The sequence below is a fragment of the Panthera onca genome, chromosome B2 (assembly GCF_046562875.1).
Source record: "Panthera onca isolate mPanOnc1 chromosome B2, mPanOnc1 haplotype 2, whole genome shotgun sequence".
NCBI lineage: Eukaryota > Metazoa > Chordata > Mammalia > Carnivora > Felidae > Panthera > Panthera onca.
In genome coordinates this window covers 28,272,310-28,291,495 of record NC_138343.1, presented here as the reverse complement: position 1 = coordinate 28,291,495, position 19,186 = coordinate 28,272,310, and the positions used below count along the sequence as shown (strand labels likewise).

Here is a 19,186-nt window from a genome sequence, read left to right as displayed (position 1 = left end):
AAAGTTTTGTTGCTATAATTACTGTTGTTATTCTGGGGGGGGGGGGGGGGGGGAGGAGGGAGATGGATTTTATTTATTTTAAATGTTTCGTAGTATTTTAAAAAGACAAGATGTGGTTGGAAAAGAAAGCTTAAAAGGTATACAGAACAAAGTCTATCTTCCACTAGTTCTCCATTTGCCCAGTTCCCAGCTGCAGCCATAAGAAACCACTGTTATTAGTCATTTGTGATTCTTTCTGAAATGTCTTTTATATACACAAGCAAATATAAATACATATTCTCCCCCCCCCCCCCCACCCATCCAAATGTTCTTTCACACAAATGAAAGCAAACTCAAGACAATCTTTTGACACTTGGCCTTTTTTTCATTTAACAGTGGATCCTGAAGTTCTTCCCTATTCGTACATAAAATGTTTCTTTTTCTCCCCCCACAATTACATTTGTGTACAGCTGACCCTTGAACAATACAGAGGCTAGAGACACCGATCCCCTGCACAGTCAAAAGTCTATGAATAACTTCTGACTCCCCAAAAACTGAACTACTAATAGCCTACTGTTGACCAGGAAAGTTACCAATTACATAAAGCAGTCAATTAATACATATTTTATGTGTTATATGTATTATACTGTACCCTTACAATACCTTTTTAATTTTTTCTGTATTTCAATGATACCTGGTTCATCTTAAGAGTTTTTTCAAATTGTCACAAGTCTCCAAAAAACTTTCCAATATATTTACTGAAAAAAATTTGTGTATAAGTAGACCTACACAGTTCAAACCAGTGTTGTTCAAGGGTCAAATGTATTTCATATTTTGTATGTATGATAATTTTTAAAAATTCCCTTTTAATGGATAAGACTGTTTCCAATGTTTTGTCATTAAAATTAGTACTTCAAAAAAAAAAACCAAAATAAGTGTTTTAATCAATAACTTTTTACCTACAACATTTAGCACATATGCAAGTATCAGTGTAGAATAAATTCTTAGAACAAGAACTTCTAGGTCCAAGAGTACATGAAGTTGTGATTTTGATAAGTATTATTAAACTGTCCTCTACAGGGATTCTTTACACACCCACCAGCAACACACATAAACACATATAAGCTTCTTTATAATCTTACCAATGAACAAACCAAATACATAAAACCTGAAACAATAAAAATTTAGGGATTTTGCCAAACTCATATCCCATCGTTCTTACATAGCCTTTTAAATTTTTATTGTAAGTGAGGCTGAATACCTGCCTTCATATACTTAAGAGCCATTCAGACTTCCTATTTGTGGCCTACAGAGCCTCTTTACCTCTTAGGTATATTAGCCCTTTGTCTATGAGTTGGGGGGAAAAGCTTTAAATTGTTGTCACATATGTGAAAGGCATAGTTCTTTATTTAGGGGTACATTACAAACTGTACTTGTCTATTTGGCCAATATTTGTTAAGTGTCCTGTGTCTTAATCCTGTGGCTATACCATAACGTCTGTCTGTGATGCTGACCACTAATACTGAATGAACAGAACAGGTCTTTGCCTTCATGGAGTCTACAGTTGAACAGACAACCAATGAAAGGAGTCCTAATGATAATGTGATATGAGTCTAATGAAATTAGAGGTATTTTTCATCTTGAGACAGAGCTGAAAGAGACAAACCAAATACAGATAAGCACTATTTTCCAAATGGCAGGCAGCATGCTACATAGCATAGACCACAGCCCAGTGCATGATGGGCCAATGATAACAAATAGGAGAAGAAAATCTAAAAACTGAAGCACTGAAGCACTGAAACACGTGCCTCATGTGGTGGCAAGTAGACTGTTATGATATCTTCCCCCAAATTAGTGTTTCAAAGGTTTGAGCTCCTCCATGCAGCTATATTGATCATTACTTATATAACACTATTGTGAGAAATTCAACTAGTATCCTTATCTCATATATTCTTTGCAAGACTATTTGCTGGGAAATTAAAGTGAAAACATCCTATGCTGAACCAAGTCCTTGTTGGCTCTGATGCTGAACAAGCTCTCTGAGTGGCCTGGCTTACTGCACTTCCATGTATTCTACATATACACAGTATATAGACATTCTACATATATAGACCACTGGGTCTCAAAGATCAGTCTGTCATGGAGAATGCCTCCACTCCAAAGAAAAATAAGGAACAACTGTTTTCTCACCAACGTAAAGAAAAATTTCTTTAAAAACAAAACAGAGGGGTGCCTTGGTGGCTCAGTCAGTTAAGTGTCCGACTTCGGCTCAGTTCATAATCTCACGGTTCGTGGGTTTGAGACCCACGTCAGGCTCTATGCAGACAGCTCAGAGCCTGGAGCCTGCTTCAGAGTCTGTGTCTCCCTCTCTCTCTGCCCTACCCCACTCACGTTCTGTCTCTCTCCCTCTTGTCTCAAAAATAAGTAAACATTAAAAAAATTTAAAAAATCACACACAAAAAAGTAAACTCCAATACTTATAAGAATAACATAAAATACTTTAAAATAAACTTTGAGGTATTTACTTTTAATATAAAGTAAGATATTTCTATTAGCCTATTTGGATTTCTTTTTTTTAAAAAAAAAAAATATTCTTAAGTAATCTCTACACCCAACATGTGCCTTAAATTCACAACCCCGAGATCAAGAGTCACATGCTCTACTAACTGAACCAGCCAGGTGCCCCACCCTAGTTGGATTTCTTAGATTTGTTATTGAGGTTATAAATAACTAGTGACTAACAGCATTTAACTGGTACCCAAATGCATTATAACCAATATATTTTGTATCTCACACAGGTAAATAAACAATAGGTAAATATCAACTTTACAAAGGAAATGTAATATAGTTAAAATTCAAGATACTTTATTCTCAGGAAAAAATGGTTAGTAATTAATATATTATTAACCCTTCTTTCTAAACCAAGTTTTAAAATGCATACAAAAGGTGTTTCTCTGTACTGACTATAGAGATTACTTTTATTACAAATGTCATCTTAAAGAATTTCTCACAAAATATTTTCTGTAGCATATTTTTTAAAAGTCAACCACAGGAAAAATTAAAGTAGACTTTAACTATGTATGTTGAATATACATTCACCTGTGAAGGTTGGTAATACTTAGCAGCAGCAACACAAGGAAAATTTCTAATTTTCCTTGGACATTCAAGACAAAAATGTTTGAAATTATACAAGTGCAAATTTAAAAGACAAAGTAGGAGTAGAGAGAGATACTTACTGTCATCTCGACCAGACTGAAAGCTGCTGCCCCTCTTCAATGATGCTGTCTGACTAAGATGACCCAACACCAAGGGACGTGTATCACTGTCCAGATCCAACATGGGACTGTGAAGGCCTGGGGTACCTAAAAGAGAGGTGACATTTCCATACATTCCATATATTCTTATTTTGTTGATGTAATGAACTGCTTCTCAGAGTTATTTCTTGATCAATTGTTCCGTTCTTTTAAATAAAACATTCACTAAGCAAAATAAAAAATGTTTTCTCTTAATAGCTTTAAAAAGTCATTCCCACCATGACAGATTTGTAGGATTCAATCCATTTCTTTGGCTTAATACAGAGAGGTAACAAACCATGAAAGAAACTTATGTTTCATTTTAGAATGAATATTCAGCAATACTGGCAGGGGCAAGGGTGGGACAAAGTCTACAAATAAAAATCAGGATGAGACATCCTTTTTTGAAAAACAACTTGGCGCTTGGAAGTCACGGAGTTCTGATTCTTTTAATGGAGCAGACTTACAGCATAAATCTTTAACTTTCCTGTAAAATTTAAATCTCCAAATCCTATGATTTCTTTGGTATGTGGGATTTGATCCCCTATTTCTATTCCTGATGCCAGCCGCCTAATTTGGATCCTTCCCACCTCACACTGTTAATATTCCAGAAGCCTAACATTTTACTACTGTCCAGAAACTCTCTTTACTGTCTGGATTAATATCACCAAAATAGTGCTTTCTTGATTCTCTTCTCAGAAGTCTTCTAGAAAACCCTTAGACATCCAACCCAGGGGTGCCTGGGTGGCTCAGTCAATTAAATGTCCAGATTTGGCTCAGGTCATGAGCAGGTACCCTGTGAATTCTAGCCCCACATCAGGCTCTGTGCTGACAGTTTAGAACCTGGAGCCTGTTTCAGATTCTGTGTCTCCCTCTCTCTCTGCCCCTCCCCTGCTCATGCTCTGTCTCTGTCTTTCAAAAATAAACAAACATGAAAAAAAAAATTAAAAAAATAAATCCAACCCAAATTATTCTAAGAACCAAGAAACATTTTTTCCTAAAATGGATATCAAGAACTATTCACCTCCCCCATTCGTGCTCTGTCTCTCTCAAAAATAAACATTAAAAATTAAAAAAAAAAATAGGACTTGAATTACAGCTGCTCCATGAAGTCACCTCTTACTCCAACTCAAAGTGTTACCTATCTTCTCTGCCTTCTGACACAAGTGAAAAGTAACATAATTCAACTGACTTGACATTCTACCTTCTGATGTTCATTAACAGTCAAGTTACTCCTGTTTCCAAATCAAAATACTATATTCTCAGGTATAAGGATTAAATATTATATCTGTGTCCATAATCACTGGACCTTCTGCAAATAACTCCCTCAATATATACTGAGTATATACTAAATTATTCAGTAAGAACTCTATTCCTTCTTTTATAACTTAGTAGAATAATAAAAGCTTATAGATTTGTTTTCAGATGCAAAAGATAAAACATATCTATGCCACTGATAATATTAGTTATTCAGTAACACTGACAAGTATTTATTGAGTACCTCCTATGTGCCAGTAACTGTAGACCCTGAGGATAAGGTGATGAATAATAGACAAGGCTCTGCTCTCAAAATGTTTACATTCTGGTAGTGGAGGCAAAAAAATAAAGAAATAAATTAAAAAATACAGTAAAAACATGCTATGGAGAACCTGCCTTCACAAGCTCCTCCTAACATGAGCCATTTAAAATGATACACTATGAGCTATTTCCTTGTATTCTCACAAATTCTACTAAGGTAGGGTTTGTAAAAATAGAAATTAAATCATTTGAACAGATTTTTTAGTGGAACAGAATTTTATTGAAGACATACTATGTTCTACTAAAGTGCTAAACATAAATACTTTATTTACCTGCATTTCTACTTTGGAAAACAAAATAAATGATATGTGATACAGAGTAAAAAAATACAGTGGAGAAACAGTATTTTTATAATTGATTGTTTTCTGTATTAAAGAAGTTGTGTGTAGAAGCTTTAATGATATGACATTTTCCTTTGCAGTTACACAGTTGCCACTGCTATTAACTGTAGAATTCAGGAAATTAGTATCATAATATCAATTTTCTGACATACTTTAATAGGAAATATAAAGAAGACCAAACTTATTTAGCATCACAATAAGTACTTACATTAAAATTATAAATAAAATTTTATATAAAAAGGTACAAAGAATGTTTTACTTAAAAAAGTTTTTTTAAAAATATTTATTCACCTTTGAGAAAAAGAGTGCAAGCTAGGGAGGGGCAGACAGAGTGAGAGACACAGAATCCGAAGCAGACTCCAGGCTCTGAGCTGTCAGCCCAGAGCCCGACGCAGGGCTCAAACCCACGAACTTTGAGATCATGACCTGAGCCAAAGTCAGATGCCCAACCGACTGAGCCACCCAGGAGCCCCTAGAACGTTTTAATTTTAAAATGTTAAAAGTTACTCTTCAAGGTTTCAGAAATATACATTTTAATTTTATTTTTTTTAATTTTTTTAATGTTTATTTATTTTTGACAGAGAGAGAGAGAGAGAGAGAGAGAGAGAGAGAGAGAGAGAATGAGTGGGGGAGGGGCAGAGAGAGAGGGAGACACAGAATCCGAAGCAGGCTCCAGGCTCTGAGCCATCAGCACAGAGCCCAACACGGGACTCGAACTCACAAACCGCAAGATCATGACCTGAGCCAAAGTCGAACACACAACCGACTGAGCCACCCAGGCGCCCCCCAGAACTATACATTTTTAATTAAGAAGGAAAACACTTCCTAGTTTCCTAAAAATACATTATGTACCATTCCTACAGAAAAACATAATTATCATTGTTCAAGTAGATCCTCAGAAAAAGATTTTCCCCATAAATCATGTCTTTACAACTTTAATTTAAATAGTTTAATTTTAAGTAATTTATGAAGTTTAAGTAAATCTTGGAATTTTGAAACTGTTAAAGCACTGATTTATCTTCCCCTTTAATAACAGAAATTATATTATGAATATGCTTTTCTTCTATTAGAAACCATATCATCATTTTCTATAATATCAGGAAAAGAAAGTTTAACATGAACTGATTTCTTAATTGGCAGTGTCAAATTACCATCCAGTGTAGCACAGCATCAGGGAGTTAAAACAGCATATACACCCTCAGGACTAACCAGCATCTGGAACAAATCTGTTAAGACGCATTTTTGCTGAGTGACCAGAAGATAGCGCAACAGCACCACACACATTCATCAGCCCTGAAAACTCAACAGTGAGCATTAAACTCGCAAATGCATTTCTCTAACATTTTTTTTCTTTTTACTCAAAGAAAAGGTCTTATCATCAGTTATTTTACAGGGAATTAGGAAGTTTATCCTTTGAAGAGAAAATTAAAACATTTTAAATCTCATTTATCAGAAACTATTTACTATCAAGTGTCAAAAGAAAAAAATCCTTGAGGATTGACAGCCCTTTTAAATTTAAATTACATGATGTGGCATTCCTACACTATAAAATCATTACAAATATGAAGTAGTTTTGACGATAAGTAAAAAGAAAACAAAAAATGAGAAAAACTATTTCTGTAACATCAAATCAACAAAAGGCTTTAAAATACCTTACAAGAAATCAGCATATTTTCTTGGCTGTTTTACAACACAATGATAGCAACATCTTTTGATGTGTTCATGAGACATACATACATTATACAAAACATATGTTTATTAAATGAGAATAATTAGGAAGTTTCATAAAATCATGCTCTGACTTATGTGCAACTGAAACTTATGTTACTTACTTGTGTTTTCCCTGACAACCTAAGTTATCTGTCCCTGCATACAAGATGGTGTTCAAGTGTATACACACAACTTCAGTTCTTTCATTAGAATTTTAGCTTGCAATGGAACATTTTACAGGTGACAGAGACTAAAGTTTTTGTAAAATTGTGTTTGACTATGTCTTTCTCAATACTGCATTAGGTTATGAGAAATCATTTGTTTTCTTGACAGTAAACTTTCTCCAGAAATTAACTGTTCCGACAATTTTTTCTAGATGAAAAAAAATTAAAAGTAGGATTGCAGCCTTGATGAAAGGTTATCACTTTCTGGCTTCATTTGTGCTAATACTAACAACCTGTTCACTATATTTGAAATTGAGGCAGGGATTAACCCAGGATTCTCATGGTTTTACAACTGGAATGGAATTCTACAGCTAGCTGAAGGAGTCATAATAGGCCAATGCTTCATCACCTGTAAAAATCAGGACTTGAAACTATAAAAATTTTAAAGTCTTTTTTGGCTGTAAAATAATGATTCTAAGATATGAAGTTTAAATCTGAAACTTTATATCACCACTGAGAATAAAATGGAAAATATGTTTCTTTTGCTCACTATTCCTACAACTTAGGTCACTGATTACTGTTGTTATCGAAATGTATAAAAAGTCTGCCTCTACAGAGTAAATGTGAAACTTAAGCCTTAAATGGAAATTATATAAAGAAAATATAAAGACAACAAAAAAGTAACAGTGAAACCTATTTTGAAATTCATCAGAATTTGTTACTATGGAACTTACAGCTTGGCTATTTTAAAGATACGAAGCAGGGTAACCAATAAATACATTCAAAGGAATAAATGCTTATAAGATCAAAATTATTTGGCTATAAACAGTTAGCCGGGGAACAGTGTAAAGACTACTCTGGAGACAAAATTCCACACAGAAACATACCCGATAGCATGAGAACCAACACTACAGTACTTCTAGTTCTAAAATCCTATGTGGTATTTGCAGGAAAAATGATAAAAACAAAATCCTAGAACTAAAAGGGTATAGCCATGTCTTCTAAATTCTACAAACTAGTATTTGAGTTACAGTTTCACCAATATATCAAAAAAAAAAAGATACATGGCTTATCTACAGATGCTGAAAGAAGCATATTGGGAAAAAAAAAACCTTCAAACACTTAAAATTTTTAAAAATAATAACTAAACTTCTTAATTACTGACAATCAAAAATCTATGTTTTATTTCTCCAGTTAAAGCTTCTATACCTCAAAAGGAACTTTTTCTAATTGTGAGTATGTAGGAGAAATTAACAGATTGTAAACAAACATAAAATCAGAAAAACCCTTTTAAGGATACTATATAAACAGAACAGAAAATTTGTTTTAATTAAGAGAAAAAGAAAAAGATGTTTTCAAAAGCTGCAGAAGTTTTCTATAGGACACTAATAAAACAATCCTAGTCACTTCACTAAAAGAATAAAGCTGCAAGCATAGAAATAATCAAAAGTTTAAAATGTATTACTTTTCTAAAAGAAAATAAACAATCTTTCACAATTTGCTCTTAACAAATTGAAACACTTGCTATTTTTTCCCAACTGTGAGATTTCTACTAGATAAAAAGTCTCCAGCTTTATACTAACCTATAGATCTGAAAAGATCTTCCCTGAAGCCCAAAAACTTAATGGTTTACATTAAAACATTGATTCCTAAGGAAAAAAACCTGATAATGAATTTGATTTTGTAGAAAATGCTTATTGTACCTAGTACTCCAAAAGAGTTCCAGGAAACCTTATCATGTATCAATCAAATCCTTTCAACTCAAGCTGTGCAAGTTTTCCCTATTTTCAATGCAAATAGTAGTCAATATTTACTTAACAGACTATACAACATAAAGGGCAGAAGAGTCCTTTCTTAAGGGAAGGCTGCAGATGTGGAACCAGGTGAATAAGTTTACTATATTTTCTCATCCTTCATGCCTCCTGCAGCAAGTTTTCTCACAGTCTACAATAGTGTGGAGAACACTGATCTATAGCCCCCGGAATCTCAGAAGGGCGGCTGACTTCCTTACCGCCCTTAAACACCTTTGAACACATTTTCCTGCGCACAGCGGGCCCTTGTCCTGCACTGCAGCCCGACCACCCACTGTTGCTTGTTGACCAAACACACGGGCCAGGAGCCTCCACAGACACAGGCAGGATAGGATTCCTTTCAAGCACACCACACAGAAGAATTCAATGCCAAAGCTGGAGGGGGTGGGGGGTGGGGGTTATATCAAGACAGAATTAGAAATTCCTCACGAATTAGACCTGTGTCAACAGATAAAAATGTTCTTTTTGATCTTACTGTTGTCTCTATCTTTAAAGTTGCTACAGGGGCATTTCCTTAATTTAAAGAGGATCATTTCATCTAAATTAAATGAAGGGAAACATATTTAACATACTCTTTGTTAACCTCACTTTACTTTCTAGGATGTCACAACTGTCCTAAGCAGGTTCCAGGCAAAAATTCTGGTGTACTTTAACATCATTCAAAACAGTAGGTAAAACAGTAGAATATATTTTAAAAGCAAAACTAGAAGTGTGAATTTTGAATAAGTATTTATTAGCTAACATTAGCTATGTAAGCAAGAACCAGATATTTGAAATAAGCTAGAAAGATGAATAAACAAAATAAAATTATTTATGCTTTTATTAAAATACTTGTATTTTTTTAGGGGCGCTTGGGTGGCTCAGCCGGTTGAGCTTCCGACTTCGGCCCAGGTCATGATCCCGCGCTTCGTGGGTTAGAACCCTGCGTCGGGCTCTGTGCTGACAGGCTCAGAGCCTGGAGCCTCCTTCAGATTCTGGGTCTCCCTCAATCTCTCTGCCCCTCCCCCACTCTATCTCCCAAAAATAAATAAACATTTTAAAAAATATTTAAATAAAAAAAATAAATAAGTACTATATTTTTTTGCAATTTTTTATAGATCTAAATAGAAAAAACATGCTCAGAATATATAAGCAATAGAATTATTACAAAATGACATAACACAAAATATTTGTAATGAATATTTTAAAATTACCAGTTAATGCTAGCATTCAATGTGTGCTTGACACGCACTGTCAAAAATTTTTTTCTCTCTTAAGGATAGGGGGACATGAATTAGACATGAAATGGCTCCCAGCTGCAAGATGTCTTCTTTCCAGATGTACAGTAAGCCAAGACAGTAGAAAAGAACCAGCTGCTAGGATAACAAATTTAAAAAAAGGTCCTTTTGACATAAGCCTTATTGGCCTGTCTTAACAAAGATGGATCACTCATTCATTGTAAGGTGAATGGAATCTAGTATAAAATAGAAGAAACGAGTAAAAAGAACTTAATCCAACTCTTTCCTATGATGTTTAACAGCTGTTATTTTACTATGCAAATCTACAAACAAATGCTATGTTATTCAAAAAAGTAAATAAAATTCTCAAGTCCTAAGTTACTGACTTTAAAACACTACTTAAATTACTAGTATTAATTACTACTCTTAATTTTAATTTGGTAGCTAAAATTCTCTTTTCAAATTAGATTTAAAAACAAATGTACAGTCATTATATAAAAACCTGCTGATCTGCATTCAGGTAGTGAATACTGCTTATATAAACTTACACTTATTACAAACAACAGGGATGACTTCTAATAGTATGCCTTGTAAATCTAATTCATGGCACCCTGAACATCACCTGGGTTTTTTCCCTTTCTGTAAAAAAGGACAAAGGGGAAAAGAAAATCAGACCACCACGTTGCTGAATAGAGTTTTTTTATAACAGTCCTAAACTGGTCCTACTTCTCCCTCTTGAATCTGCCTTATTCTATATATCCCTTGTAGCTTATAAATCTCAAAGCAAATGACTAAAATCCCATTAGAAGCATTTAATCTTCTAGAGCCAATTAAAAAAATCCTCTAGTCCCAACAACAACAACAACAACAAACAAGGGTACAGATAAAGCTGGGGTTGTATAATCTACATCAGAAGGGATTTAGGAAGAGCAGGTAGATCAATCAAAATCTTCTATCTGTAGCTGCTGTTGTGCCTTTCCTTTTTTTCTTTTTAAATAAACTTCTATTTTTCTAGATTCATACTGTTATGATCAAAATTCAGGAAAGAAATTATTTTTTAAATCTCCAGAAAATAAATTTCATAAAGAACCATCCTTAGGTACAACCTCATTGTAACAACTTAAAAAAATTATAATTTTATTAAAATATTTAATATATGTATAACAATATTACTATATATCGTTATGTATATAATATATATTGTTAAATATATAACATTAAATGCATGTATAATAATAAAAAGACACATTTTTACTGTCTTTTAACTATGGAAATATTTTTGTAGTTCTACAGAAAATATGATTAATCTGCTGCCTATTCCCTATAGAGGTTGCAATTTAATCAAGAGTACAGGAAATTTACCTAACCCTACATTATAAAAATACCAGAATTATATTTATTAACTCCACTAATTAAAAGTGTGTATGTATATGTATACATACACACATATACATACATATATATATGTATGTATACATACACACACATATACACACGTATAAATTATGTACACATAATTGTACACATAATTATGTACACATAATTTATGTACACATAGGTGCACTTTTTAAATATCAAGAAAAGTAGTTTAGTTATACTCTGTAAATTCAGAAAATTGAACATAAGTTTTAAAAAATATTTTATGCACGTTATTTTTTAAATTCTTTTATTAAAAAAATTTTTAACATTTATTTTTGAGAGACAGAGTGCAAGTGGGGGAGGGGCAGAGAGACAGGGAGACGCAGAATCTGAAACAGGCTCCAGGCTCTGAGCTGTCAGCACAGAGACTGACACAGGGCCCGAACTCGTGAACTGCAAGATCATAACCTAAGCCAAAGTGGGATGCTCAACCAACTGAACTACCCAGGTGCCCCTATGCATGTTATTTCATAAGCTGGAAAATACAGCCTTTTATATCTTTAGATCATCAGATAAACATAAATATTTTTATTTCAGCAAGTAATCAATAATCTGCTCAGTGTTTGAAAAAATTGAGAGTAGATATTTAGCACAGCCTCTATTCTTAATATTTTTTCTTCCATAATAGATACACACCGTGATGATTCAGAATAAACCTTTCAAGTATGACATATCATCTCAAAGTTTTCAAAGAGAACCTGAGCCACATATAAATGTATTTTCTTCTGTTGTGTGACTATTTTAAAGAATCTGCTGCTTACTTAAGCTATTGCTCCTATTCTAAATGCCCCTGATTATGCCCATACTCAAATACATCCTTTGGGGGAAGTCCTAATTAAATACATACCTGAAAGAAGGGAATAATTACTCTATGAGTAGGCTGATACCTTTCCCCTTGAGTTATTAGATATCGCCGGCATATATTTTAAGAGTTAAATTCATTTTCAGAACAAAGAAAAAAACACCTTTGAAGGCTACCTTTAAAAATCCTGTTTGAGAATGTCAGTAGGGGGCTAACCAAAGGCTTTTCCTGACAGGAAACCTGAAGACTTAGTCTAATTTTGGACCTGTTTCACAGGAATTTTAAGAGAGGAATGACACTTCTTATAAGGTGGTAAAAGTTTTCTGTACAACAATTCAGGACATAAAGCTGCTGTGAATGTAGGGGAACAGTAGCAAAATGGTTAAACAGTTTAGGCTGGCGGGGGGCGGGGGGGACAATCAAACTCTTCCTTTAGTATTTAAGCTAGGATGAGTTTTAAAAATATTAATCTTTATGCCTATTCCCTATGTTTTTTCCCTTGTGTCTCCCCTTAGAAAAGCCAAAAGTCACATTTGCGCTATAGAGGTAGGTCATAGAAACGCAATGAAGAATATTTGGGGATAAATGTCAAAGCGTGTTTAAGGTACAATGGTAATCTCTTGTTCTGTGTGTTTATAATCTGGAAGACACCATCCACTAAGTCCAACCTATGTTGTTATTATTATAAAAATAAGAATTCAGAGAAAGGTCTAATGCAGTGTCCCTAAGAATATCAATATTATGACCTAGCTCTGCTAACAAAAGAATAGCTCTGCTATACAAAAGAATCCTTCTTGGAAAAAGGTGGTTTTTTTAATATAGGATTGCTGTCTCTGAAAATCTATCACCATCTTTGCTTATGAAATTTTCTCTGAAGACCACAAGACTAAATATAATTAACATTTTTTTTTCCTTAAACCACTATGTAAAGGCTTTAAGACTTGAAAAAAAAAATGTTAGATTTCTTAAATTAATGCATAAAGACCAACTTAAAAAGACATTAAGAAACCTTTTCCTGTCTGAAATACGTATAGTCTATCTATTTAAAATTGTATTTTATTTCACAGGACTGTCTCCGTTCTTGACTACTGTTCTTTGCCTAGGGGTTTAAACAATTACAACCATTTATCTTACCCAGCGTTAAAAGTCAAAGTACAGATATTATAAGAGAGGAACTTACAATTCATTCTTTAGATTTAGAATGCAATAAGGTTTCATTTTGAAAACAGTATGCTGGGAATACCTGAATAAAAGCAATGAAACTTCATAATGAAGTGCCAGATGAAATATAGGCACTGTCATCATCATGATCATCATGTTCAGAAATCCTGTTTGATGAAATATTTGCTCCTACAATAGAATACAGAGAACCTGCTGTCCTACCTCACTGGTCCAGAAGGAGTAGAGTCTGGTGGAATGGGGAGAAATCTGAACCGCTCACTACTTCCACCCCTATTCAGGACAAGGGGAAACTGGGTTGTCACTCTCTGAGATACCGCCTTCACATGCACAATAGACATAAAGTCATCAATTGAACTAGACACTATCCCAGGTTTTTTACATTTCTAAAATGACATAACAATGAGAAGATAGCCAATAAAAAATCCAAATGATATTTAGGAGACCTCCCCCATATTACCTTACACTTATACATTTAGACACTCAAATATCAACTGAGAGTACATCATGAACAAACAGCTTATTCCCAGCACACTTCTAATTAAGACATATATTTTATATAAACACATCCACACATACATACACCTATACTATATATGATTACATCTGTGTGAATGTAGTAAATGTGTATTATGTGTATATAAGAGCTAACATGTGTCCAATGACATATACATGCATTAATAAGAGCAACCAGAACAGAAATGGGCCTGTGGGCCATATTTTACTAATGGCTAGTTTTTCCATTTTAGGAAACACATGTTCAGTCTATATCTATGCCACATTTCATGTCCTTTGCCTTTGCATTGAGTGTAAGTTAAAAGGGTAGGGTATCAGTGTACTTAGATACATCAAACTGATCTGAATTTTGAAGACTAAATATTTGATATTAAGAAGTTATTAATAACTTTTAAGTAATGATAATGGTGTTTTGGTTACAGTTTTTAAAAGGAATTTTTATCTCAGAAACTTACATACTGAAATTATTATGAATGAATACGACCTGCTTCAAAAATAATTCAGGGTGAGGGGAGGTAAAAAACAGGTAAGAGTACAGATACAGTAAGACTGGCTATGAATTGATAACTGCTGAAACTAGGTTAGGTACACTGGAGGTTATTTTATCACACTTTCTGCTTTTAAGTATGTTTGGAATTCTGCAAATAAAATCATAAAAACTCATCCTGATATGAGCTCAAGGAACACATCAATTTTCCAAGTAAAAGGCTCTTCCATGTTAGGATTATCTATGTTGTTTTTATTAGTCGTATTTGCTGACAATAAAAGAGGGCAGTTAAGGGGCACCTGGGTGGCTCAGTCAGTTAAGCAACCGACTTCGACTCAGGTCATGATCTTGTCATTCATGGGTTTGAGTCCTGCATCAGGCTCCGTGCTGACAGCTCAGAGCCTGGAACCTGCTTCAGAGTCTGTCTCCCTCTCTGCCCCTCCCTGGCTCATGCTCTTTCTCTCAAAAATAAATAAATTTTTAAAAAATTAAAAAGAAAAAAAGAGTGCAGTTAAGCATGTTCTTTTGAAAGACAAAAATTAAAATATAACCTATAAATATGTGACTAATAATATATTTAGGAAATTTACCTTGTATGGTTATAAAATCTGTGGAGTAACTTATAAATTCTTATGTTTTTACTTCCTAATCAAAAAGACCAACTTATGAAAATAAATTTAGGTAGAGCTCATCACTAACAAATGGATCTATTTAACGTACATTCTTTTCATTATTTCATGAGTACAAGTGATCTGCAATAACTTTGGTCAGTGAATTTAAAAGGTACGGCTCCAGTTACACATAAGCTATCATCATTTTTTTTCAGACATACTGATTTTAACCAGTTCTAGATAAATACATATGGCGATACATAACATCAAGATGACAGGGAAGGAATCCATCAGGTAAAAGTGTGTCTCCATTTATCTTAAAGAAAGATTCAGACCTTTAGCAATGGAATACTGGTTATAAGATATTTCAGGTATGGACATAACAATATGTGTTATCAGGTGTTCAGATAAGTGAAATTTCATGGTACATTTCCAATTTCAAATAGTCTACATGTTGTCTTTATAAATTACACATATCCCAAAAATTCAAATATTTTCATAACCAAATTACACAATCAGATGTCTCTTATAAGTAGGAAAATCCTTAGTTAGACCACATATCCTCTTTGAATCTGGAGATATATGTTAATCACTGTTACTTATTAACCATTTAGTGGATTGGGGAATAGGGTGACAATATTGAGCCCTCCTAGGAATCTGGGCTACTCTACACTTCTTTATCTGGATAACTGATATTTATCATTTAGACTCAATGGAAATATCATCTCCTTTAGAAACTTCCTTGGACCTCCCCCTCAATAGACTGAAGTAGAATTTTATACTCCCTACTTTATGATGTTTTTCACAATTATATATGTGGCTTTTAAAAATATATATCTCTCCCACTAGGCTACAAGCTCTAAGAGGTCAGAGACCATGTCGCCTTGCTCACCACTGTATTTCCAGTCCCTAGCACAGCACGTAGTGCACAGATTCAATCCAGGCTATTCCTGAATCATCTGAGAGCATTAAAAAAATATACTGATGCCCAGACTTAGAGATTCTAAAATAATCAGTAGGAATAAAGTAGAGGTCAGGAATTGACAGTCTTTAAAAAGATCCAGGAAATTCTGATGGGAAGTCAATGTTGAAAGTCCTGGCTAATAAAGTACACCCAATAAACAAATGTGTAAGGCCTTTTAAATATCCCTAAAGACTACATACAGACTGTGTATATAATTTGAGGTCATTTTTACCTGCTAAAACTTTAAAGTAATTAATGACATTAATAGGAATTTTCATGTGGCATCAATAAAGCGATATCTGGGTTTTCCTAAATACCTAGAATAGAACAAAATTACAGCTGGGAAGTACTCAAAACCAAGCCAAGTAATTCATGACAAAATGATGCTATAAACAAATAATTGTGACCTCTCTATTATACTTCCTTCTGTTCCAGGACTGTTTTTATGTTACTTCACTTATTCCTCCTGGAAACCTTGCCATGTAAGTATCACTATGTCTCATTTATTTTTACATTTATATAATCTATTTGGCATCTCATGCCACTGAAACTACATTTACCGAGGTCACCAACAATAGCCTCAGTGCTAAATCTAAAAGACATCTTTTCATCTTATTCTTCATCTTAAAACAACTTGCTGATCACTCCTCTGTGATGTCATGACATTAAACGCCCTGCTTTCCTCCTACCCCAGCAGACCACTCCCTCTTTGTCTCTTCTATCAGCCCTGTAAACATTGTGTCCCAGATTTCTGCCTGAAATTTTCTCCTTTTTTCCTCTTCTTGGGTGAATGCATCAACTCCCAGGGGCCACCTACACTCAGATCACATCCAAATCTCTTGTTCTGTAAATCCAAACTACCTATTGGATATCTTCCCTTGTATGTCAGACAACTCCAAATCAATCTTCCCAAACAAAAGAAAAAAAAATAAGTTTTTTCTTCTATGCTCCCTAACTCAACGGTGCCATTGTCCTAACTAGTTGTTGAAATCAGATATCTGGGAGTGACCTTTGACCCCTTCTTCTTCCTCATTCTTCAATCACCAAGTCTTATCACTTCCAGTTTCTGAACAGCTCTTGTATCTCTTTCTCCATATCCACCACGTCCATGTGAGGCAAGATGCCTGAATCAATGTAGCAGCCTCATAACGAGCTTTGCTGTTCAGTCTTGCTCCCTCTCATCCATTCACTACATGGAAGCCAAAGGAGTCTTTCAAATACTAAGTCTCAGTGGGTCTTTCCCCTGCTTCAGACTTCAGACCTGTAACTGTCAGCCCAATGTCCTCTAGATCAAGTCCAAACCCCTTGAAGTGGCTAACAAAGTCCATATAAGCCTTGGCACCTCCTAACTCTGGCCCCTACTCTTGCCATTTTGATTGTGCACTAAGCTCCAGCCACAGAGAATTCACTGGCCTTCTCTTGCTTGAAGTCCTGTGCACATTCTATTTTCTCTTCCTGGAGTGGTCTTTCCTCTTCTCCTCCTCTATTTCAACTGGCCCATACATATATCATTCCGATCTCAAAACAAGTGTTATTTCCTTCAGATTTTGGAATGTCACTGTGACCTCAAAACTCTGATTTGAATGCTGTTTTTTTTTTTTTTTTTAACGTTTATTTATTTTTGAGACAGAGAGAGACACAGCATGAACGGGGGAGGGGCAGAGAGAGAGGGAGACACAGAATCGGAAGCAAGCTCCAGGCTCTGAGCCATCAGCCCAGAGCCCGACGCGGGGCTCGAACTCGCAGACTGCAAGATCGTGACCTGAGCTAAAGTCGGACGCTTAACCGACTGAGCCACCCAGGCGCCCCTTGAATGCTGTTCTTAAGTGCTACTACGATGGCACTAGGAACTTCCCAGGCTTAGCAAGTAACACTGTATTCTACTAGTCCTTTCTACTTTCCCTGTCCATATCCCCCTGCTATTTTATAAGTCTCATGTGAGCCAGGCCCCTGTCTGCCACACTGACCGTTATATCCTTAGCACCCAATAGTGGCCAACACACAGCAGGAACTGAATATATCCAATATCTGTGGAATTATAGAATTATACAAATAAAAGTTGACAAACCCGAATGTGAATGCAGCTGTGACTTCTTCCTTTAAAATTTACCCCAGGGCCTTTCTAAATGTTTCTTTTTTTCAGAAAAAAATGGCCATCTAACGTATTCTCCTCCGTTCTCCTCCCGCAAAATATTATGATTTTTCTTTATATTACTTGTCAATAATTTCATCTTTTGTTAGTTTAACACCATCTGTACTTGGCATAGTACTTGGCACATAGCGGGGTTCAACGTATATTTGATGAATAGTGAGTGGACTCCTACCATTTATTAAAGACTAATATTTCTACAGTAACATGTTGCTTCCCATAAAAGTTTATTCCCGAAACCAAACCTTTATCAATACTGGGTGCCAACCATAAATATAGGCATCATCAAGAATTTTCTCCCTTCCCTCCCGTTTTGTTAATCACTCAGGTATAATGCTAAACCAGGAGCAAAACCAAAACCAAACCAAAACAAAACAAAAACCAGGCACAAATATCAAGAAAATTAATCATTCCCTTAATCATTAAGCATTTCCAAATATTAAACTGACAATAAGGAATGGCATGACAATAAGGAATGGCATAAGGCACTAGAAGAGAAGCAGGCTTGCCTTTCAAATCTTGTATATAGCCCTCTTTGCAGCTGTGCATGAGCTGAAGGATCCATCTGTGTTGGGCACCAATACATTGCCAAGCAGGGTCACCTGGTGCATGAATGTCAGACAGGTACCTGAAAAAACAAGGCCAAGTTTAACCAAGTAGGCTTCCTCTGTACAGCCATAAATAAGGATAAAAGGAAAGCTAGCATTTTTCTTTTAAATCATTACTTTTTTTAAGAAAACCTGAAAATTTATAAGGGGGGCCCAGGTGGCTCAGTCGGTTAAGCATCTGACTTTGGCTCAGGTCATGATCTCACAGTTTTTGAGTTCACATGCCACATCTGGTTCTACTGACAGAGTGGAGTTGTCTTTGGATTCTCTGTCTCCCTCTCTCTCTCTCTCTCTCCGACCCTACCCGGTTCATGCTCGCTCTCAAAAATAAACACTAAAAAAAAAAAAAAAACCAAAA

The 19,186-nt window shown here is 34.9% G+C and overlaps 1 protein-coding gene and 1 long non-coding RNA gene across 5 annotated transcripts in view; one reads left to right on the top strand and one right to left on the bottom strand.

Moving 5' to 3' along the window:
- Positions 1 to 19,186, bottom strand: part of EXOC2 (exocyst complex component 2) — a 283,103-nt gene that overhangs the window by 151,026 nt on the left and 112,891 nt on the right. For all 4 annotated transcript variants that reach the window (XM_060614965.2, XM_060614961.2, XM_060614962.2 and 1 more), the window contains 2 exons: positions 18,730 to 18,848; positions 3,216 to 3,341 (listed from right to left, as the gene is read on the bottom strand). In XM_060614965.2, the coding sequence (XP_060470948.1) occupies positions 3,216 to 3,341; positions 18,730 to 18,848 (245 nt within the window). The remainder of the gene's footprint in view (positions 1 to 3,215; positions 3,342 to 18,729; positions 18,849 to 19,186) is intronic.
- Positions 12,690 to 18,137, top strand: LOC132666832 (uncharacterized). The gene is made up of 4 exons (XR_009604866.2): positions 12,690 to 12,860; positions 15,323 to 15,401; positions 16,507 to 16,553; positions 17,702 to 18,137. It is a non-coding gene; the product is annotated as an uncharacterized LOC132666832 (long non-coding RNA).